Genomic DNA, 23,054 nt, shown 5'->3' on the forward strand with positions numbered 1-23,054 from the left:
TGTGTCCTTGGAGTTAACTCTTGAAGCAGTGGGTCTTGGTAAGAGGAGAGAAAGAGCCATGTTCTCTAAGACCTGAGAGGGATTTGGGGGAAGCCTTCTGGAAATGTGAGGAGTTACGGGGTAGAGGAGGGAGATAAAGGGGAACTCTTTCCAAAGCCTTTGACTCAGAGCCCCAGATTTTCACTCTGCCAGAGGCTGAATCAGCCTACTTCAAACAGCTTCATCTTAGGATTCTGTACCCTTGGCTTCACCTTTTGTCTTTCTTAGCCTGTATTACGCATTCTCACTCCCTCAACCCAAAGGACTTCTTTAACGTGAACCTAGTCAGTCCACTATGCAGGGCGTTCGCTGAGCAGACCCACGGTTTACACAGTTTACACCTCCAGTGAAGTAGTAAAGTGGAGGTGGGGACTTGCCCACCGCAACGTGCCCTGCCTGGCACTTGCTCTGGATTTCCTTTTCTATCTTGACAGTTCATCAAGAGGCACATGCACAGATACCTACGTATTTCAAAGCAACAGGCATCTTCCTCTGGAGGGAGACATCAATTTGGGTATCAAGTCAGTACACCCTATCAGATCAAGGCCAATAGTTTGGACAGCAATATTCATCACCGTGGTAGCAATTCTGCAGCTGCAAGTGCAATTAGGCAATGGATGGTTGATTACAAACCAACCAATGTCCCAAACTTCAAGTCTGGCAACACACATACATACTAGAAAGGGAAGGGTTTTTTTCCCTACAGCAAAATAAGGTCATTCACAGGATTGTTGTGATCGACTGGAGTCTTTCAGACAGAAGAAAGATGTGCTATGGTGGGAAGAAGCAAGTTGCCTCAAAATATTGAAGGCAGTGTCATGGCTGGCAGAGCAAGCGTGATGTGATGCTGGGGAACACAGCAGGGGCCAGGCCATGCAAGACTTTGAGGTCCATTTAAAGGATTTTGATTTCTGACCTTGGAGTGAGGCAAAGCCATGATATGTTCTAAATAAGGGAGTGGCCTGATCAACTGTGCGCTTTGTGGAGGGTACTGTGGTTTCTATGAAAAGAAGTATTTGGCTGGGGGGGTTGTTAATATGGGACTTTATGTTACTTCCTATTTTTGGCCACAGGATCTATATAATGAGGAGACTGGAGGGTATGTTTTGAAAGACACCGTGATGATCAATGATCAAAATCAAAACTACACCTCACACCAGTCAGAATGGCCATCCTTAAAAAGTTTTCAAATAACAAATGCTGGAGAGGGTATGGAGAAAAGGGAGCCCTCCTACAGTGTTGGAAATTAAATCGGTAGAGCGACTGTGGAAAACAGTGTGGAGGTTCCTCAAAAAACTCAAAATAGAATTACCATATGATCCAGCAATCCCACTCCTCTCCTGGGCATACATCTCAACAAAACTATAATTCAACACATACATGCACCCCTATGTCATAGCAGCACTATTCACTATAGCTAAGACATGGAAACAACCTAAATGTCCACCAACAGATGAAGGGATATAGATAGAAGATGTGGTACGTATATAAAATGGAATACTACTCAGCCATAAAAAGAATGGAATAATGCCATTTGCAGCAGCATGGCTGGACCTAGAGATTATCATACTAAGTGAAGTACATCAGAAAGAGAAAGACAAATACCGCATGATATCACATTTGTGGAATCTAAAATATGACACAAATGAACTTATCTACGAAACAGAAAGAGACCCACAGACATAGAGAACAGACTTGTGGCTGGCAAGGGGGTGGTAGGGAAGGGATGGATTGGGAGTTTGGGGTTAGCAGATGCAAATTATTATATATAGGATGGACAGACCACAAAGTCCTACCATATAACACAGGGACTATATTCAATATCCTGTGATAAACCATAATGGAAAAGAATATGAAAAAGAATATATATATATATATATATATATATATATATATATATATATACAACGGAATCAGAAATTAACAGAAGAAATTAACACAACAGAAATTAACACAACATTGTAAATCAACTATACGTCAATAAAAAAGAAGAAGGAAAAGAAAAAATATAGAGGCCAAGGTTGGGTTACCTTTGTGGGGAGGGAGCATGCAGAAGAGGGGCTGGCAGGGTTCTATTTCTTGCTCTGGGTGGCAGCTACAAGGGTGTTCACTTTCTTGTTACTCATTAAGCTATATATTTATGGTTTGTGCACTTTCATGAATGTGTGTTATATTTCACAATAAAAAGTTTCTAAAACTGTAAAAAAATATAAATATAAAAAGTTAGCCTCCTTGAAAAGAGAAGATGGGTGAGAAAATTCTCCATATCCTGGAAATGACAGTACCAATGGGACTCTGACAGGTAGCACTCTTTCTAAGTTCCTGCCAGCACTGTGCTATATACGCTGGGGGCACAGAGAACAGCAATCCCCATAGGATGCCTGCCCTTAGCAAGTACACGGTCCACTTCCAGGATTTTATCCCCAGGACATCATTCAGCAGAAGCACGAAGATGGTCCCTGCAGGGAGATTTGTAACAACAACAAGACTGGAAGCCACCCAGATATTTACAAAAGCAGGAGGGTTTTCTCAACCTTTTGAGTAGAAAGACTATCCAGCCTACCCACACCTATACCCTGGCAGGGTCAGCCTGTTCCCTATGGACGTGGTGGTTGGTTTAGGGGGAGGCTGGTGAGCCTGCCCCAAGGGGGTGGGGGCTTAGAGGCTCAACAAAGGGGTGTGTGATGTGATGGTGACGGGTCACAAAGGGCTTGCGGTATAAATATGGTCGGGTCAAGAGACTCTGGCAGAGTCCTGCAGGGAGGTGACGAGGTGCTTTCGTTCCCTCTCTCTCTCTCCGAGACTCAGTTTGTGGCTGGTGGCTCTGTCTTGAACGAGGAGAGCCATGAGCAGTGAGAGTTTACCTCATTACACGGCCAATAGCTACTGTTCAGTGGGGGTGTCGAGGACCTCCATGGGCGTCCTGCAACGACAACTGTACGAGGGAGGAGAGTATGACATTTTCAAGTACGCTCCCATGTTTGAGAGCGACTTTATCCAGGTCAGCAAGAAAGGAGAACTGATTGACCTAGACAACCGCGTCCGAAGGGTGACCGTGGGCCTCGCATCCACCAGCCCCCTCTTCCCACTACCTGACGTCATGCTGCTGGCCCGACCAAGGAAAGTCTGTGCCGGGATCACCAAGGGGAGAGGTTGCAAGCCCGTGAAGACCCTAGAGCTCACCAGGCTGCTCCCCTTGAAGTTTGTCAAGATCTCCATCCACAACCGTGAGAAACAGCAGCTGTGCCTGAATCTTGCTACCGGCCGGACTTTCTATCTGCAGCTGTGCCCCTCTTCCGATGCACAAGAAGACCTCTTTTCCTATTGGGAAAAGCTTGTCTATGTCCTGAGACCACCGGTAGACAGTTACAGCAGTACCCCGATGCTCCAAACTGGAGATGCAGCGACTACAGAGGATGCCAAAATCCTAGTGGTAAGCACCTACAGGGACTCAAGAACACGGGGCAGGGTGCTTTGGGAGAGCAGGGCAAAGCTGGTCCTTCATAGCCTTTGGTGCTCTCTGAGACTCGCCTGGGAAATACCTTCTACTGTTGAAAAGGGTCAGGGACAAACGAGCTATCACTATGGGAGTCACCACACTGGAGAGGTTCCGAGTGCCTCTCCACATTGTCCCACGAGGCCGAATTTCAGAGAGACCTTAGGTATCATATCGGCTGCACTGGTCTCATCACCAGGGCTGTAATCCCTTCTACAGCATCCTGGCTGTCTGGTCTCTTCTTGAACACTTACCCCAGCCCAGGTAGTCTCAGCAGTTGTGGAACATCATTCACAGTTAGGAAGTCCTTCCTTCATTGTGTCTCCCCGTGACTCCGACATGCTGATTCAAATCAGCCCAACCCGTGTAGTCACCAAAATGTAGAAGGTGTGCTTCCCTTGACCCAGGAACCCCACTTCTAGGAATCTGTCCTGCAGAGAGAGAAGCACAAGGGTATAAAGTTAAAGTGTATAGCATCATGGAGAATTGTATCAGTGCTCTCCCTGACCCTGGGACTGTTCAAGGAAAGTGGAGTGGCCGTTTGACAGGGGTGCAGTAGATGGGGTCTTGCATCCAATGGGAGCTTAGACTGGGTGATTTCAAAGGTTATTCTAAGTATAAGGCCTTGAGTTGCTCAGCTCCAGGATGAGAGAGGAGCGGACAGTTCTGATCTCACTTTCTGTCATCTCTATCTTACCTGTTTCTCCTCCCCTTGGCTCAGACCACAGAGCTCCACAGAGAAAGGGATCAGGATGAGGTTGGGCTTCACAAGCTTCGTGACGTGACTGGAGCCACGTCTTGTGCTTATGTGGGGGGAGAGGGAATCCATCATGCCCCCCATGGATCAACTGCAGCCCTGAAAGGCGCCGAAGGATCGGCGGCAGGGATGACCGTGGGCCTGGCGGGAGCCACCATCGAGGATCCAGGAGAAAGCGGATCCGGCCAGGCCACTGCAGGTGCTGCCAGCCTATCCTTGCCGGACACGAACCTGGTCTCGGCGGATGTTGCCAGCACATCCTCGACGGGGGCAGATGGTCCAGAGAGCAGCATGAGCATGGTGTTGCCAGGTGCAGTCACAACCAGCAAGCCTGCTGCTGGAAGAGCTGAAGGGAAGGCCGCAGCCCCCGTGGTCTCCACCTTGCAGAGCGAAGGCTACATGTCTGAACGGGATGGAAGCCAGAAGGTCTCCCACCCCAGGGATGAAGCCTGGAAGGAAAAAAAGGAAAGAAGGACACGTCTTCATCGAGGAAAAGTTCCCATCACCGCAGGACAGGTGAAGGTCACCACAGGACAGGAGGGGACAAGACCCAGAAATCATCCTCCCACTGGTCCTTATCCGGCCATGGAAACTCAACAGTTGACAAAGGAGGGGAGGACAGCTCTCAAACTGGGGAAGAGCCAGTCCGCCACCAGTCCAGGGAGTCTAAGTATGATCTTCTCCTTCTTTAGGAGGTTCGGACTCATTCTGGTTCAGAAACAATGGTCACACTTGACCATTGAGAGGTAGACGTCATGGCTAAGACGGTAGGTAATTCCTACTTTCTTTAATAAAGGAAACCATACAACTCCAAAAGAAATGCTATCTTGTGTTTTCTATGTCCCCTCGCCTGGTAGTGACTTCTCTGATGCGAATTGTGCTTTGGCCTGAGACCCCAGCCTCCAGTCAAGCAGGACCCCCACCTCCCACCCACGCCCAGCAGAGCCAGCATTAGTGCCCTGCCTTGCCTCAACCCCTTTCTGTCTTTGGTTTCCCCAAGACTATGGCTGCAAGTCACAGACTACGGGCTGGGAAGCATCACCACCAGCATGTCCCCATGCCCTTCCTTTTCTCCCTGAAGGTCCCTGAACATGGTCATTCAGTCCAGTCCATAGACTAAGTGAAGACAGGACTCATGTCTCCTCTAGGGATAATCAGGGAAGAAAAGAAGGGGTGCCTCAGCATTTGTAGGCAACCAGAATAGTGAAGTTTATCATCTTGATCAGGACTGACAGCCTGAGGGTCAAATCTTGCCAACTGCCTGGTTTTATGAATAAAGTTTTATTGGGCATAGCGACAGTCATTTATTTACATATTGTCTAAGGCTGCTTTCACATGAAAATGACAGATTTGAGGAGCTGTCTCAGAAACCGCATGGCCTGCAAAGTCTAAAATATTTATTTTCTGGCACTTGGCAGAAAAGTTTTGCCCACCTGATTTTAATCTTAAAATTCTTAAAATTCTTAAATTTTAATCTTAAAATTCTTCTTCCTCCTCGGTATATACTCTGGATAAACTCTGAGAAACGCTTGCCAGGAGACAACTAGGGGAATGTTTGTAGTAAAACTGTAATAGCAAAACCCTGGAAACAGTCCACATGTTCGCCAAATAGGAGAAATGATCAATTGTGGCATATGCCTACAGTGCATATGATACAGCAGTGAAGACGAACAGCAGCTGTACAGGTTAGCATGGGGGAGACTGCCGTAATGTCGAATAAGAAAAGCAAGTCAGAAAAATACATACAATATAGTTCCATTTCTAGAAAAGTTCAAAAACAAGATCAAACAATATGAGTAGGGGCACACATTTGCTAAAAGGGTAGAAAAAAACAAGGACATGATAAACACAAAATTCACAATAGTGGATTTCTGTAGGGTAAAAAGAAGGGAGGGATGGTCTGGGAGGAAAAGCTTCAACAGAGTGGGAATTTTTCTATTATGCAAAGGGGTATGTCCATGGGAATGTATTATTGTTTCCATTTTATTCTAACATCTCTGACCTCAGGATGATTTTTATATTGCTGTCCGCCAAGTGGCAGTCACTGCCTTAGAAATATCTCAACCAATCTGTTTCACTTCTGTTTTCCTTTCAATATATGCACAAGAGATGGATGACAAAGTCTGAAAGATATCTTTCAATAAATATAAGATAAAGAAACTAAGTGACACAAATACTCCCTATCCAGGAACACAAGAAAGGTTTAGATATATTGTTAAGAAATAATAGAATAATCCAAAATGCTCTGTACTGATGAACTCTGTAAATTATGTCTGCATGTGGAAAGTGATTCTAAAAATAAAAAAAATCATAAATGAGATTACGAAATCTCATTTCATAATGAGATTATGCCTTTTTAAATGTCCATTATAAAAAAGTCTTTCCAATTTAAAAAAAGTTGTAAATAAATTTCATGAGTCCATGAAAATCCTTAAATTGTTAACAACAGTTGGATTAGAGTAACTGTCGATAACAGTTAACAACCGTTGGATTTGAGAAGAATGCCTCTGAGAACCATGTGTGTTTGTATGAGCCGGGGAGTCAACTGCTAGCCTTGCAGTTCTCTGCTCATTCCCTTCTGTGACAACAGGGTCTACTAGGACGGAAGTTGGGTTTCCAGTAAAACTTAGGGAACTTCTCTGCAGAGCAAATTAAGTGGTAGAGGTGGAGGAGGTGAGAAATAAGATACGGATTCTGGGAGGAGTGGTAGCTTGGGAGGATGAGAGGAAGCCCTTCTCCGTTGCTCTGGTGGGTGGCTGGAAAATCCCATCTTGTGATTTCTGATACACAAAGACCAATAGATTGTGGGGATCAATGTGTCCTTGGAGTTAACTCTTGAAGCAGTGGGTCTTGGTAAGAGGAGAGAAAGAGCCATGTTCTCTAAGACCTGAGAGGGATTTGGGGGAAGCCTTCTGGAAATGTGAGGAGTTACGGGGTAGAGGAGGGAGATAAAGGGGAACTCTTTCCAAAGCCTTTGACTCAGAGCCCCAGATTTTCACTCTGCCAGAGGCTGAATCAGCCTACTTCAAACAGCTTCATCTTAGGATTCTGTACCCTTGGCTTCACCTTTTGTCTTTCTTAGCCTGTATTACGCATTCTCACTCCCTCAACCCAAAGGACTTCTTTAACGTGAACCTAGTCAGTCCACTATGCAGGGCGTTCGCTGAGCAGACCCACGGTTTACACAGTTTACACCTCCAGTGAAGTAGTAAAGTGGAGGTGGGGACTTGCCCACCGCAACGTGCCCTGCCTGGCACTTGCTCTGGATTTCCTTTTCTATCTTGACAGTTCATCAAGAGGCACATGCACAGATACCTACGTATTTCAAAGCAACAGGCATCTTCCTCTGGAGGGAGACATCAATTTGGGTATCAAGTCAGTACACCCTATCAGATCAAGGCCAATAGTTTGGACAGCAATATTCATCACCGTGGTAGCAATTCTGCAGCTGCAAGTGCAATTAGGCAATGGATGGTTGATTACAAACCAACCAATGTCCCAAACTTCAAGTCTGGCAACACACATACATACTAGAAAGGGAAGGGTTTTTTTCCCTACAGCAAAATAAGGTCATTCACAGGATTGTTGTGATCGACTGGAGTCTTTCAGACAGAAGAAAGATGTGCTATGGTGGGAAGAAGCAAGTTGCCTCAAAATATTGAAGGCAGTGTCATGGCTGGCAGAGCAAGCGTGATGTGATGCTGGGGAACACAGCAGGGGCCAGGCCATGCAAGACTTTGAGGTCCATTTAAAGGATTTTGATTTCTGACCTTGGAGTGAGGCAAAGCCATGATATGTTCTAAATAAGGGAGTGGCCTGATCAACTGTGCGCTTTGTGGAGGGTACTGTGGTTTCTATGAAAAGAAGTATTTGGCTGGGGGGGTTGTTAATATGGGACTTTATGTTACTTCCTATTTTTGGCCACAGGATCTATATAATGAGGAGACTGGAGGGTATGTTTTGAAAGACACCGTGATGATCAATGATCAAAATCAAAACTACACCTCACACCAGTCAGAATGGCCATCCTTAAAAAGTTTTCAAATAACAAATGCTGGAGAGGGTATGGAGAAAAGGGAGCCCTCCTACAGTGTTGGAAATTAAATCGGTAGAGCGACTGTGGAAAACAGTGTGGAGGTTCCTCAAAAAACTCAAAATAGAATTACCATATGATCCAGCAATCCCACTCCTCTCCTGGGCATACATCTCAACAAAACTATAATTCAACACATACATGCACCCCTATGTCATAGCAGCACTATTCACTATAGCTAAGACATGGAAACAACCTAAATGTCCACCAACAGATGAAGGGATATAGATAGAAGATGTGGTACGTATATAAAATGGAATACTACTCAGCCATAAAAAGAATGGAATAATGCCATTTGCAGCAGCATGGCTGGACCTAGAGATTATCATACTAAGTGAAGTACATCAGAAAGAGAAAGACAAATACCGCATGATATCACATTTGTGGAATCTAAAATATGACACAAATGAACTTATCTACGAAACAGAAAGAGACCCACAGACATAGAGAACAGACTTGTGGCTGGCAAGGGGGTGGTAGGGAAGGGATGGATTGGGAGTTTGGGGTTAGCAGATGCAAATTATTATATATAGGATGGACAGACCACAAAGTCCTACCGTATAACACAGGGACTATATTCAATATCCTGTGATAAACCATAATGGAAAAGAATATGAAAAAGAATATATATATATATATATATATATATATATATATATATATATATATATACAACGGAATCAGAAATTAACAGAAGAAATTAACACAACAGAAATTAACACAACATTGTAAATCAACTATACGTCAATAAAAAAGAAGAAGGAAAAGAAAAAATATAGAGGCCAAGGTTGGGTTACCTTTGTGGGGAGGGAGCATGCAGAAGAGGGGCTGGCAGGGTTCTATTTCTTGCTCTGGGTGGCAGCTACAAGGGTGTTCACTTTCTTGTTACTCATTAAGCTATATATTTATGGTTTGTGCACTTTCATGAATGTGTGTTATATTTCACAATAAAAAGTTTCTAAAACTGTAAAAAAATATAAATATAAAAAGTTAGCCTCCTTGAAAAGAGAAGATGGGTGAGAAAATTCTCCATATCCTGGAAATGACAGTACCAATGGGACTCTGACAGGTAGCACTCTTTCTAAGTTCCTGCCAGCACTGTGCTATATACGCTGGGGGCACAGAGAACAGCAATCCCCATAGGATGCCTGCCCTTAGCAAGTACACGGTCCACTTCCAGGATTTTATCCCCAGGACATCATTCAGCAGAAGCACGAAGATGGTCCCTGCAGGGAGATTTGTAACAACAACAAGACTGGAAGCCACCCAGATATTTACAAAAGCAGGAGGGTTTTCTCAACCTTTTGAGTAGAAAGACTATCCAGCCTACCCACACCTATACCCTGGCAGGGTCAGCCTGTTCCCTATGGACGTGGTGGTTGGTTTAGGGGGAGGCTGGTGAGCCTGCCCCAAGGGGGTGGGGGCTTAGAGGCTCAACAAAGGGGTGTGTGATGTGATGGTGACGGGTCACAAAGGGCTTGCGGTATAAATATGGTCGGGTCAAGAGACTCTGGCAGAGTCCTGCAGGGAGGTGACGAGGTGCTTTCGTTCCCTCTCTCTCTCTCCGAGACTCAGTTTGTGGCTGGTGGCTCTGTCTTGAACGAGGAGAGCCATGAGCAGTGAGAGTTTACCTCATTACACGGCCAATAGCTACTGTTCAGTGGGGGTGTCGAGGACCTCCATGGGCGTCCTGCAACGACAACTGTACGAGGGAGGAGAGTATGACATTTTCAAGTACGCTCCCATGTTTGAGAGCGACTTTATCCAGGTCAGCAAGAAAGGAGAACTGATTGACCTAGACAACCGCGTCCGAAGGGTGACTGTGGGCGTCGCATCCACCAGCCCCCTCTTCCCACTACCTGACGTCATGCTGCTGGCCCGACCAAGGAAAGTCTGTGCCGGGATCACCAAGGGGAGAGGTTGCAAGCCCGTGAAGACCCTAGAGCTCACCAGGCTGCTCCCCTTGAAGTTTGTCAAGATCTCCATCCACAACCGTGAGAAACAGCAGCTGTGCCTGAATCTTGCTACCGGCCGGACTTTCTATCTGCAGCTGTGCCCCTCTTCCGATGCACAAGAAGATCTCTTTTCCTATTGGGAAAAGCTTGTCTATGTCCTGAGACCACCGGTAGACAGTTACAGCAGTACCCCGATGCTCCAAACTGGAGATGCAGCGACTACAGAGGATGCCAAAATCCTAGTGGTAAGCACCTACAGGGACTCAAGAACACGGGGCAGGGTGCTTTGGGAGAGCAGGGCAAAGCTGGTCCTTCATAGCCTTTGGTGCTCTCTGAGACTCACCTGGGAAATACCTTCTACTGTTGAAAAGGGTCAGGGACAAACGAGCTATCACTATGGGAGTCACCACACTGGAGAGGTTCCGAGTGCCTCTCCACATTGTCCCACGAGGCCGAACTTCAGAGAGACCTTAGGTATCATATCAGCTGCACTGGTCTCATCACCAGGGCTGTAATCCCTTCTACAGCATCCTGGCTGTCTGGTCTCTTCTTGAACACTTACCCCAGCCCAGGTAGTCTCAGCAGTTGTGGAACATCATTCACAGTTAGGAAGTCCTTCCTTCATTGTGTCTCCCCGTGACTCCGACATGCTGATTCAAATCAGCCCAACCCGTGTAGTCACCAAAATGTAGAAGGTGTGCATCCCTTGACCCAGGAACCCCACTTCTAGGAATCTGTCCTGCAGAGAGAGAAGCACAAGGGTATAAAGTTAAAGTGTATAGCATCATGGAGAATTGTATCAGTGCTCTCCCTGACCCTGGGACTGTTCAAGGAAAGTGGAGTGGCCGTTTGACAGGGGTGCAGTAGATGGGGTCTTGCATCCAATGGGAGCTTAGACTGGGTGATTTCAAAGGTTATTCTAAGTATAAGGCCTTGAGTTGCTCAGCTCCAGGATGAGAGAGGAGCGGACAGTTCTGATCTCACTTTCTGTCATCTCTATCTTACCTGTTTCTCCTCCCCTTGGCTCAGACCACAGAGCTCCACAGAGAAAGGGATCAGGATGAGGTTGGGCTTCACAAGCTTCGTGACGTGACTGGAGCCACGTCTTGTGCTTATGTGGGGGGAGAGGGAATCCATCATGCCCCCCATGGATCAACTGCAGCCCTGAAAGGCGCCGAAGGATCGGCGGCAGGGATGACCGTGGGCCTGGCGGGAGCCACCATCGAGGATCCAGGAGAAAGCGGATCCGGCCAGGCCACTGCAGGTGCTGCCAGCCTATCCTTGCCGGACACGAACCTGGTCTCGGCGGATGTTGCCAGCACATCCTCGACGGGGGCAGATGGTCCAGAGAGCAGCATGAGCATGGTGTTGCCAGGTGCAGTCACAACCAGCAAGCCTGCTGCTGGAAGAGCTGAAGGGAAGGCCGCAGCCCCCGTGGTCTCCACCTTGCAGAGCGAAGGCTACATGTCTGAACGGGATGGAAGCCAGAAGGTCTCCCACCCCAGGGATGAAGCCTGGAAGGAAAAAAAGGAAAGAAGGACACGTCTTCATCGAGGAAAAGTTCCCATCACCGCAGGACAGGTGAAGGTCACCACAGGACAGGAGGGGACAAGACCCAGAAATCATCCTCCCACTGGTCCTTATCCGGCCATGGAAACTCAACAGTTGACAAAGGAGGGGAGGACAGCTCTCAAACTGGGGAAGAGCCAGTCCGCCACCAGTCCAGGGAGTCTAAGTATGATCTTCTCCTTCTTTAGGAGGTTCGGACTCATTCTGGTTCAGAAACAATGGTCACACTTGACCATTGAGAGGTAGACGTCATGGCTAAGACGGTAGGTAATTCCTACTTTCTTTAATAAAGGAAACCATACAACTCCAAAAGAAATGCTATCTTGTGTTTTCTATGTCCCCTCGCCTGGTAGTGACTTCTCTGATGCGAATTGTGCTTTGGCCTGAGACCCCAGCCTCCAGTCAAGCAGGACCCCCACCTCCCACCCACGCCCAGCAGAGCCAGCATTAGTGCCCTGCCTTGCCTCAACCCCTTTCTGTCTTTGGTTTCCCCAAGACTATGGCTGCAAGTCACAGACTACGGGCTGGGAAGCATCACCACCAGCATGTCCCCATGCCCTTCCTTTTCTCCCTGAAGGTCCCTGAACATGGTCATTCAGTCCAGTCCATAGACTAAGTGAAGACAGGACTCATGTCTCCTCTAGGGATAATCAGGGAAGAAAAGAAGGGGTGCCTCAGCATTTGTAGGCAACCAGAATAGTGAAGTTTATCATCTTGATCAGGACTGACAGCCTGAGGGTCAAATCTTGCCAACTGCCTGGTTTTATGAATAAAGTTTTATTGGGCATAGCGACAGTCATTTATTTACATATTGTCTAAGGCTGCTTTCACATGAAAATGACAGATTTGAGGAGCTGTCTCAGAAACCGCATGGCCTGCAAAGTCTAAAATATTTATTTTCTGGCACTTGGCAGAAAAGTTTTGCCCACCTGATTTTAATCTTAAAATTCTTAAAATTCTTAAATTTTAATCTTAAAATTCTTCTTCCTCCTCGGTATATACTCTGGATAAACTCTGAGAAACGCTTGCCAGGAGACAACTAGGGGAATGTTTGTAGTAAAACTGTAATAGCAAAACCCTGGAAACAGTCCACATGTTCGCCAAATAGGAGAAATGATCAATTGTGGCATATGCCTACAGTGCATATGATACAGCAGTGAAGACGAACAGCAGCTGTACAGGTTAGCATGGGGGAGACTGCCGTAATGTCGAATAAGAAAAGCAAGTCAGAAAAATACATACAATATAGTTCCATTTCTAGAAAAGTTCAAAAACAAGATCAAACAATATGAGTAGGGGCACACATTTGCTAAAAGGGTAGAAAAAAACAAGGACATGATAAACACAAAATTCACAATAGTGGATTTCTGTAGGGTAAAAAGAAGGGAGGGATGGTCTGGGAGGAAAAGCTTCAACAGAGTGGGAATTTTTCTATTATGCAAAGGGGTATGTCCATGGGAATGTATTATTGTTTCCATTTTATTCTAACATCTCTGACCTCAGGATGATTTTTATATTGCTGTCCGCCAAGTGGCAGTCACTGCCTTAGAAATATCTCAACCAATCTGTTTCACTTCTGTTTTCCTTTCAATATATGCACAAGAGATGGATGACAAAGTCTGAAAGATATCTTTCAATAAATATAAGATAAAGAAACTAAGTGACACAAATACTCCCTATCCAGGAACACAAGAAAGGTTTAGATATATTGTTAAGAAATAATAGAATAATCCAAAATGCTCTGTACTGATGAACTCTGTAAATTATGTCTGCATGTGGAAAGTGATTCTAAAAATAAAAAAAATCATAAATGAGATTACGAAATCTCATTTCATAATGAGATTATGCCTTTTTAAATGTCCATTATAAAAAAGTCTTTCCAATTTAAAAAAAGTTGTAAATAAATTTCATGAGTCCATGAAAATCCTTAAATTGTTAACAACAGTTGGATTAGAGTAACTGTCGATAACAGTTAACAACCGTTGGATTTGAGAAGAATGCCTCTGAGAACCATGTGTGTTTGTATGAGCCGGGGAGTCAACTGCTAGCCTTGCAGTTCTCTGCTCATTCCCTTCTGTGACAACAGGGTCTACTAGGACGGAAGTTGGGTTTCCAGTAAAACTTAGGGAACTTCTCTGCAGAGCAAATTAAGTGGTAGAGGTGGAGGAGGTGAGAAATAAGATACGGATTCTGGGAGGAGTGGTAGCTTGGGAGGATGAGAGGAAGCCCTTCTCCGTTGCTCTGGTGGGTGGCTGGAAAATCCCATCTTGTGATTTCTGATACACAAAGACCAATAGATTGTGGGGATCAATGTGTCCTTGGAGTTAACTCTTGAAGCAGTGGGTCTTGGTAAGAGGAGAGAAAGAGCCATGTTCTCTAAGACCTGAGAGGGATTTGGGGGAAGCCTTCTGGAAATGTGAGGAGTTACGGGGTAGAGGAGGGAGATAAAGGGGAACTCTTTCCAAAGCCTTTGACTCAGAGCCCCAGATTTTCACTCTGCCAGAGGCTGAATCAGCCTACTTCAAACAGCTTCATCTTAGGATTCTGTACCCTTGGCTTCACCTTTTGTCTTTCTTAGCCTGTATTACGCATTCTCACTCCCTCACCCCAAAGGACTTCTTTAACGTGAACCTAGTCAGTCCACTATGCAGGGCGTTCGCTGAGCAGACCCACGGTTTACACAGTTTACACCTCCAGTGAAGTAGTAAAGTGGAGGTGGGGACTTGCCCACCGCAACGTGCCCTGCCTGGCACTTGCTCTGGATTTCCTTTTCTATCTTGACAGTTCATCAATAGACACATGCACAGATACCTACGTATTTCAAAGCAACAGGCATCTTCCTCTGGAGGGAGACATCAATTTGGGTATCAAGTCAGTACACCCTATCAGATCAAGGCCAATAGTTTGGACAGCAATATTCATCACCGTGGTAGCAATTCTGCAGCTGCAAGTGCAATTAGGCAATGGATGGTTGATTACAAACCAACCAATGTCCCAAACTTCAAGTCTGGCAACACACATACATACTAGAAAGGGAAGGGTTTTTTTCCCTACAGCAAAATAAGGTCATTCACAGGATTGTTGTGATCGACTGGAGTCTTTCAGACAGAAGAAAGATGTGCTATGGTGGGAAGAAGCAAGTTGCCTCAAAATATTGAAGGCAGTGTCATGGCTGCCTTGAGCAAGCGTGATGTGATGCTGGGGAACACAGCAGGGGCCAGGCCATGCAAGACTTTGAGGTCCATTTAAAGGATTTTGATTTCTGACCTTGGAGTGAGGCAAAGCCATGATATGTTCTAAATAAGGGAGTGGCCTGATCAACTGTGCGCTTTGTGGAGGGTACTGTGGTTTCTATGAAAAGAAGTATTTGGCTGGGGGGGTTGTTAATATGGGACTTTATGTTACTTCCTATTTTTGGCCACAGGATCTATATAATGAGGAGACTGGAGGGTATGTTTTGAAAGACACCGTGATGATCAATGATCAAAATCAAAACTACACCTCACACCAGTCAGAATGGCCATCCTTAAAAAGTTTTCAAATAACAAATGCTGGAGAGGGTATGGAGAAAAGGGAGCCCTCCTACAGTGTTGGAAATTAAATCGGTAGAGCGACTGTGGAAAACAGTGTGGAGGTTCCTCAAAAAACTCAAAATAGAATTACCATATGATCCAGCAATCCCACTCCTCTCCTGGGCATACATCTCAACAAAACTATAATTCAACACATACATGCACCCCTATGTCATAGCAGCACTATTCACTATAGCTAAGACATGGAAACAACCTAAATGTCCACCAACAGATGAAGGGATATAGATAGAAGATGTGGTACGTATATAAAATGGAATACTACTCAGCCATAAAAAGAATGGAATAATGCCATTTGCAGCAGCATGGCTGGACCTAGAGATTATCATACTAAGTGAAGTACATCAGAAAGAGAAAGACAAATACCGCATGATATCACATTTGTGGAATCTAAAATATGACACAAATGAACTTATCTACGAAACAGAAAGAGACCCACAGACATAGAGAACAGACTTGTGGCTGGCAAGGGGGTGGTAGGGAAGGGATGGATTGGGAGTTTGGGGTTAGCAGATGCAAATTATTATATATAGGATGGACAGACCACAAAGTCCTACCATATAACACAGGGACTATATTCAATATCCTGTGATAAACCATAATGGAAAAGAATATGAAAAAGAATATATATATATATATATATATATATATATATATATATATATATATATATACAACGGAATCAGAAATTAACAGAAGAAATTAACACAACAGAAATTAACACAACATTGTAAATCAACTATACGTCAATAAAAAAGAAGAAGGAAAAGAAAAAATATAGAGGCCAAGGTTGGGTTACCTTTGTGGGGAGGGAGCATGCAGAAGAGGGGCTGGCAGGGTTCTATTTCTTGCTCTGGGTGGCAGCTACAAGGGTGTTCACTTTCTTGTTACTCATTAAGCTATATATTTATGGTTTGTGCACTTTCATGAATGTGTGTTATATTTCACAATAAAAAGTTTCTAAAACTGTAAAAAAATATAAATATAAAAAGTTAGCCTCCTTGAAAAGAGAAGATGGGTGAGAAAATTCTCCATATCCTGGAAATGACAGTACCAATGGGACTCTGACAGGTAGCACTCTTTCTAAGTTCCTGCCAGCACTGTGCTATATACGCTGGGGGCACAGAGAACAGCAATCCCCATAGGATGCCTGCCCTTAGCAAGTACACGGTCCACTTCCAGGATTTTATCCCCAGGACATCATTCAGCAGAAGCACGAAGATGGTCCCTGCAGGGAGATTTGTAACAACAACAAGACTGGAAGCCACCCAGATATTTACAAAAGCAGGAGGGTTTTCTCAACCTTTTGAGTAGAAAGACTATCCAGCCTACCCACACCTATACCCTGGCAGGGTCAGCCTGTTCCCTATGGACGTGGTGGTTGGTTTAGGGGGAGGCTGGTGAGCCTGCCCCAAGGGGGTGGGGGCTTAGAGGCTCAACAAAGGGGTGTGTGATGTGATGGTGACGGGTCACAAAGGGCTTGCGGTATAAATATGGTCGGGTCAAGAGACTCTGGCAGAGTCCTGCAGGGAGGTGACGAGGTGCTTTCGTTCCCTCTCTCTCTCTCCGAGACTCAGTTTGTGGCTGGTGGCTCTGTCTTGAACGAGGAGAGCCATGAGCAGTGAGAGTTTACCTCATTACACGGCCAATAGCTACTGTTCAGTGGGGGTGTCGAGGACCTCCATGGGCGTCCTGCAACGACAACTGTACGAGGGAGGAGAGTATGACATTTTCAAGTACGCTCCCATGTTTGAGAGCGACTTTATCCAGGTCAGCAAGAAAGGAGAACTGATTGACCTAGACAACCGCGTCCGAAGGGTGACTGTGGGCGTCGCATCCACCAGCCCCCTCTTCCCACTACCTGACGTCATGCTGCTGGCCCGACCAAGGAAAGTCTGTGCCGGGATCACCAAGGGGAGAGGTTGCAAGCCCGTGAAGACCCTAGAGCTCACCAGGCTGCTCCCCTTGAAGTTTGTCAAGATCTCCATCCACAACCGTGAGAAACAGCAGCTGTGCCTGAATCTTGCTACCGGCCGGACTTTCTATCTGCAGCTGTGCCCCTCTTCCGATGCACAAGAAGACCTCTTTTCCTATTGGGAAAAGCTTGTCTATGTCCTGAGACCACCGGTAGACAGTTACAGCAGTACCCCGATGCTCCAAACTGGAGATGCAGCGACTACAGAGGATGCCAAAATCCTAGTGGTAAGCACCTACAGGGACTCAAGAACACGGGGCAGGGTGCTTTGGGAGAGCAGGGCAAAGCTGGTCCTTCATAGCCTTTGGTGCTCTCTGAGACTCGCCTGGGAAATACCTTCTACTGTTGAAAAGGGTCAGGGACAAACGAGCTATCACTATGGGAGTCACCACACTGGAGAGGTTCCGAGTGCCTCTCCACATTGTCCCACGAGGCCGAACTTCAGAGAGACCTTAGGTATCATATCGGCTGCACTGGTCTCATCACCAGGGCTGTAATCCCTTCTACAGCATCCTGGCTGTCTGGTCTCTTCCTGAACACTTACCCCAGCCCAGGTAGTCTCAGCAGTTGTGGAACATCATTCACAGTTAGGAAGTCCTTCCTTCATTGTGTCTCCCCGTGACTCCGACATGCTGATTCAAATCAGCCCAACCCGTGTAGTCACCAAAATGTAGAAGGTGTGCATCCCTTGACCCAGGAACCCCACTTCTAGGAATCTGTCCTGCAGAGAGAGAAGCACAAGGGTATAAAGTTAAAGTGTATAGCATCATGGAGAATTGTATCAGTGCTCTCCCTGACCCTGGGACTGTTCAAGGAAAGTGGAGTGGCCGTTTGACAGGGGTGCAGTAGATGGGGTCTTGCATCCAATGGGAGCTTAGACTGGGTGATTTCAAAGGTTATTCTAAGTATAAGGCCTTGAGTTGCTCAGCTCCAGGATGAGAGAGGAGCGGACAGTTCTGATCTCACTTTCTGTCATCTCTATCTTACCTGTTTCTCCTCCCCTTGGCTCAGACCACAGAGCTCCACAGAGAAAGGGATCAGGATGAGGTTGGGCTTCACAAGCTTCGTGACGTGACTGGAGCCACGTCTTGTGCTTATGTGGGGGGAGAGGGAATCCATCATGCCCCCCATGGATCAACTGCAGCCCTGAAAGGCGCCGAAGGATCGGCGGCAGGGATGACCGTGGGCCTGGCGGGAGCCACCATCGAGGATCCAGGAGAAAGCGGATCCGGCCAGGCCACTGCAGGTGCTGCCAGCCTATCCTTGCCGGACACGAACCTGGTCTCGGCGGATGTTGCCAGCACATCCTCGACGGGGGCAGATGGTCCAGAGAGCAGCATGAGCATGGTGTTGCCAGGTGCAGTCACAACCAGCAAGCCTGCTGCTGGAAGAGCTGAAGGGAAGGCCGCAGCCCCCGTGGTCTCCACCTTGCAGAGCGAAGGCTACATGTCTGAACGGGATGGAAGCCAGAAGGTCTCCCACCCCAGGGATGAAGCCTGGAAGGAAAAAAAGGAAAGAAGGACACGTCTTCATCGAGGAAAAGTTCCCATCACCGCAGGACAGGTGAAGGTCACCACAGGACAGGAGGGGACAAGACCCAGAAATCATCCTCCCACTGGTCCTTATCCGGCCATGGAAACTCAACAGTTGACAAAGGAGGGGAGGACAGCTCTCAAACTGGGGAAGAGCCAGTCCGCCACCAGTCCAGGGAGTCTAAGTATGATCTTCTCCTTCTTTAGGAGGTTCGGACTCATTCTGGTTCAGAAACAATGGTCACACTTGACCATTGAGAGGTAGACGTCATGGCTAAGACGGTAGGTAATTCCTACTTTCTTTAATAAAGGAAACCATACAACTCCAAAAGAAATGCTATCTTGTGTTTTCTATGTCCCCTCGCCTGGTAGTGGCTTCTCTGATGCGAATTGTGCTTTGGCCTGAGACCCCAGCCTCCAGTCAAGCAGGACCCCCACCTCCCACCCACGCCCAGCAGAGCCAGCATTAGTGCCCTGCCTTGCCTCAACCCCTTTCTGTCTTTGGTTTCCCCAAGACTATGGCTGCAAGTCACAGACTACGGGCTGGGAAGCATCACCACCAGCATGTCCCCATGCCCTTCCTTTTCTCCCTGAAGGTCCCTGAACATGGTCATTCAGTCCAGTCCATAGACTAAGTGAAGACAGGACTCATGTCTCCTCTAGGGATAATCAGGGAAGAAAAGAAGGGGTGCCTCAGCATTTGTAGGCAACCAGAATAGTGAAGTTTATCATCTTGATCAGGACTGACAGCCTGAGGGTCAAATCTTGCCAACTGCCTGGTTTTATGAATAAAGTTTTATTGGGCATAGCGACAGTCATTTATTTACATATTGTCTAAGGCTGCTTTCACATGAAAATGACAGATTTGAGGAGCTGTCTCAGAAACCGCATGGCCTGCAAAGTCTAAAATATTTATTTTCTGGCACTTGGCAGAAAAGTTTTGCCCACCTGATTTTAATCTTAAAATTCTTAAAATTCTTAAATTTTAATCTTAAAATTCTTCTTCCTCCTCGGTATATACTCTGGATAAACTCTGAGAAACGCTTGCCAGGAGACAACTAGGGGAATGTTTGTAGTAAAACTGTAATAGCAAAACCCTGGAAACAGTCCACATGTTCGCCAAATAGGAGAAATGATCAATTGTGGCATATGCCTACAGTGCATATGATACAGCAGTGAAGACGAACAGCAGCTGTACAGGTTAGCATGGGGGAGACTGCCGTAATGTCGAATAAGAAAAGCAAGTCAGAAAAATACATACAATATAGTTCCATTTCTAGAAAAGTTCAAAAACAAGATCAAACAATATGAGTAGGGGCACACATTTGCTAAAAGGGTAGAAAAAAACAAGGACATGATAAACACAAAATTCACAATAGTGGATTTCTGTAGGGTAAAAAGAAGGGAGGGATGGTCTGGGAGGAAAAGCTTCAACAGAGTGGGAATTTTTCTATTATGCAAAGGGGTATGTCCATGGGAATGTATTATTGTTTCCATTTTATTCTAACATCTCTGACCTCAGGATGATTTTTATATTGCTGTCCGCCAAGTGGCAGTCACTGCCTTAGAAATATCTCAACCAATCTGTTTCACTTCTGTTTTCCTTTCAATATATGCACAAGAGATGGATGACAAAGTCTGAAAGATATCTTTCAATAAATATAAGATAAAGAAACTAAGTGACACAAATACTCCCTATCCAGGAACACAAGAAAGGTTTAGATATATTGTTAAGAAATAATAGAATAATCCAAAATGCTCTGTACTGATGAACTCTGTAAATTATGTCTGCATGTGGAAAGTGATTCTAAAAATAAAAAAAATCATAAATGAGATTACAAAATCTCATTTCATAATGAGATTATGCCTTTTTAAATGTCCATTATAAAAAAGTCTTTCCAATTTAAAAAAAGTTGTAAATAAATTTCATGAGTCCATGAAAATCCTTAAATTGTTAACAACAGTTGGATTAGAGTAACTGTCGATAACAGTTAACAACCGTTGGATTTGAGAAGAATGCCTCTGAGAACCATGTGTGTTTGTATGAGCCGGGGAGTCAACTGCTAGCCTTGCAGTTCTCTGCTCATTCCCTTCTGTGACAACAGGGTCTACTAGGACGGAAGTTGGGTTTCCAGTAAAACTTAGGGAACTTCTCTGCAGAGCAAATTAAGTGGTAGAGGTGGAGGAGGTGAGAAATAAGATACGGATTCTGGGAGGAGTGGTAGCTTGGGAGGATGAGAGGAAGCCCTTCTCCGTTGCTCTGGTGGGTGGCTGGAAAATCCCATCTTGTGATTTCTGATACACAAAGACCAATAGATTGTGGGGATCAATGTGTCCTTGGAGTTAACTCTTGAAGCAGTGGGTCTTGGTAAGAGGAGAGAAAGAGCCATGTTCTCTAAGACCTGAGAGGGATTTGGGGGAAGCCTTCTGGAAATGTGAGGAGTTACGGGGTAGAGGAGGGAGATAAAGGGGAACTCTTTCCAAAGCCTTTGACTCAGAGCCCCACATTTTCACTCTGCCAGAGGCTGAATCAGCCTACTTCAAACAGCTTCATCTTAGGATTCTGTACCCTTGGCTTCACCTTTTGTCTTTCTTAGCCTGTATTACGCATTCTCACTCCCTCACCCCAAAGGACTTCTTTAATGTGAACCTAGTCAGTCCACTATGCAGGGCGTTCGCTGAGCAGACCCACGGTTTACACAGTTTACACCTCCAGTGAAGTAGTAAAGTGGAGGTGGGGACTTGCCCACCGCAACGTGCCCTGCCTGGCACTTGCTCTGGATTTCCTTTTCTATCTTGACAGTTCATCAAGAGGCACATGCACAGATACCTACGTATTTCAAAGCAACAGGCATCTTCCTCTGGAGGGAGACATCAATTTGGGTATCAAGTCAGTACACCCTATCAGATCAAGGCCAATAGTTTGGACAGCAATATTCATCACCGTGGTAGCAATTCTGCAGCTGCAAGTGCAATTAGGCAATGGATGGTTGATTACAAACCAACCAATGTCCCAAACTTCAAGTCTGGCAACACACATACATACTAGAAAGGGAAGGGTTTTTTTCCCTACAGCAAAATAAGGTCATTCACAGGATTGTTGTGATCGACTGGAGTCTTTCAGACAGAAGAAAGATGTGCTATGGTGGGAAGAAGCAAGTTGCCTCAAAATATTGAAGGCAGTGTCATGGCTGGCAGAGCAAGCGTGATGTGATGCTGGGGAACACAGCAGGGGCCAGGCCATGCAAGACTTTGAGGTCCATTTAAAGGATTTTGATTTCTGACCTTGGAGTGAGGCAAAGCCATGATATGTTCTAAATAAGGGAGTGGCCTGATCAACTGTGCGCTTTGTGGAGGGTACTGTGGTTTCTATGAAAAGAAGTATTTGGCTGGGGGGGTTGTTAATATGGGACTTTATGTTACTTCCTATTTTTGGCCACAGGATCTATATAATGAGGAGACTGGAGGGTATGTTTTGAAAGACACCGTGATGATCAATGATCAAAATCAAAACTACACCTCACACCAGTCAGAATGGCCATCCTTAAAAAGTTTTCAAATAACAAATGCTGGAGAGGGTATGGAGAAAAGGGAGCCCTCCTACAGTGTTGGAAATTAAATCGGTAGAGCGACTGTGGAAAACAGTGTGGAGGTTCCTCAAAAAACTCAAAATAGAATTACCATATGATCCAGCAATCCCACTCCTCTCCTGGGCATACATCTCAACAAAACTATAATTCAACACATACATGCACCCCTATGTCATAGCAGCACTATTCACTATAGCTAAGACATGGAAACAACCTAAATGTCCACCAACAGATGAAGGGATATAGATAGAAGATGTGGTACGTATATAAAATGGAATACTACTCAGCCATAAAAAGAATGGAATAATGCCATTTGCAGCAGCATGGCTGGACCTAGAGATTATCATACTAAGTGAAGTACATCAGAAAGAGAAAGACAAATACCGCATGATATCACATTTGTGGAATCTAAAATATGACACAAATGAACTTATCTACGAAACAGAAAGAGACCCACA

At 45.6% G+C, this 23,054-nt stretch overlaps 6 protein-coding genes across 6 annotated transcripts; 5 read left to right on the forward strand and 1 right to left on the reverse strand.

The window, feature by feature from the left end:
- Positions 1-2,686: 2,686 nt before the first annotated feature.
- On the forward strand, positions 2,687-3,781 carry LOC309804404 (Golgi-associated RAB2B interactor protein 3-like; the record flags this gene model as incomplete). The annotated part of the gene is made up of 2 exons (XM_082621751.1): positions 2,687-3,526; positions 3,755-3,781. The coding sequence occupies exons 1-2, from the start codon at positions 2,885-2,887 to the stop codon at positions 3,779-3,781; spliced, it is 669 nt and encodes a 222-aa protein (XP_082477877.1). The 5' UTR covers positions 2,687-2,884.
- Positions 3,782-4,421: 640 nt separating this feature from the next.
- On the forward strand, positions 4,422-5,193 carry LOC309803692 (Golgi-associated RAB2 interactor protein 3-like; the record flags this gene model as incomplete). Its single annotated transcript, XM_082620283.1, has 2 exons — positions 4,422-4,718; positions 4,749-5,193. The coding sequence occupies 2 exons, from the start codon at positions 4,422-4,424 to the stop codon at positions 5,040-5,042; spliced, it is 591 nt and encodes a 196-aa protein (XP_082476409.1). The 3' UTR covers positions 5,043-5,193.
- Positions 5,194-9,799: 4,606 nt separating this feature from the next.
- LOC309805335 (Golgi-associated RAB2B interactor protein 3-like) lies at positions 9,800-12,306 on the forward strand. Its single transcript, XM_082623261.1, has 2 exons — positions 9,800-10,606; positions 11,861-12,306. The coding sequence occupies exons 1-2, from the start codon at positions 9,998-10,000 to the stop codon at positions 12,095-12,097; spliced, it is 846 nt and encodes a 281-aa protein (XP_082479387.1). The 5' UTR covers positions 9,800-9,997; the 3' UTR covers positions 12,098-12,306.
- LOC309803694 (uncharacterized protein) lies at positions 10,903-11,777 on the reverse strand. The gene is made up of 2 exons (XM_082620285.1): positions 11,346-11,777; positions 10,903-11,079 (listed from the first exon to the last, which is right to left on the reverse strand). Exons 1-2 carry the CDS (start codon positions 11,662-11,664, stop codon positions 10,946-10,948), a joined length of 453 nt encoding a protein of 150 aa, XP_082476411.1. The 5' UTR covers positions 11,665-11,777; the 3' UTR covers positions 10,903-10,945.
- A 4,609-nt stretch (positions 12,307-16,915) lies between the features above and the next one.
- LOC309805336 (Golgi-associated RAB2B interactor protein 3-like) lies at positions 16,916-18,148 on the forward strand (the record flags this gene model as incomplete). The annotated part of the gene is made up of 2 exons (XM_082623262.1): positions 16,916-17,781; positions 18,121-18,148. The coding sequence occupies exons 1-2, from the start codon at positions 17,114-17,116 to the stop codon at positions 18,146-18,148; spliced, it is 696 nt and encodes a 231-aa protein (XP_082479388.1). The 5' UTR covers positions 16,916-17,113.
- A 313-nt stretch (positions 18,149-18,461) lies between these two features.
- Positions 18,462-19,271, forward strand: LOC309805337 (Golgi-associated RAB2 interactor protein 3-like; the record flags this gene model as incomplete). The annotated part of the gene is made up of 2 exons (XM_082623263.1): positions 18,462-18,947; positions 18,978-19,271. Exons 1-2 carry the CDS (start codon positions 18,651-18,653, stop codon positions 19,269-19,271), a joined length of 591 nt encoding a protein of 196 aa, XP_082479389.1. The 5' UTR covers positions 18,462-18,650.
- Between the last annotated feature and the right edge of the window lie 3,783 nt (positions 19,272-23,054).

The sequence above is a fragment of the Mesoplodon mirus genome, assembly GCF_964341445.2.
Source record: "Mesoplodon mirus genome assembly, chromosome: 5".
Lineage (NCBI taxonomy): Eukaryota > Metazoa > Chordata > Mammalia > Artiodactyla > Ziphiidae > Mesoplodon > Mesoplodon mirus.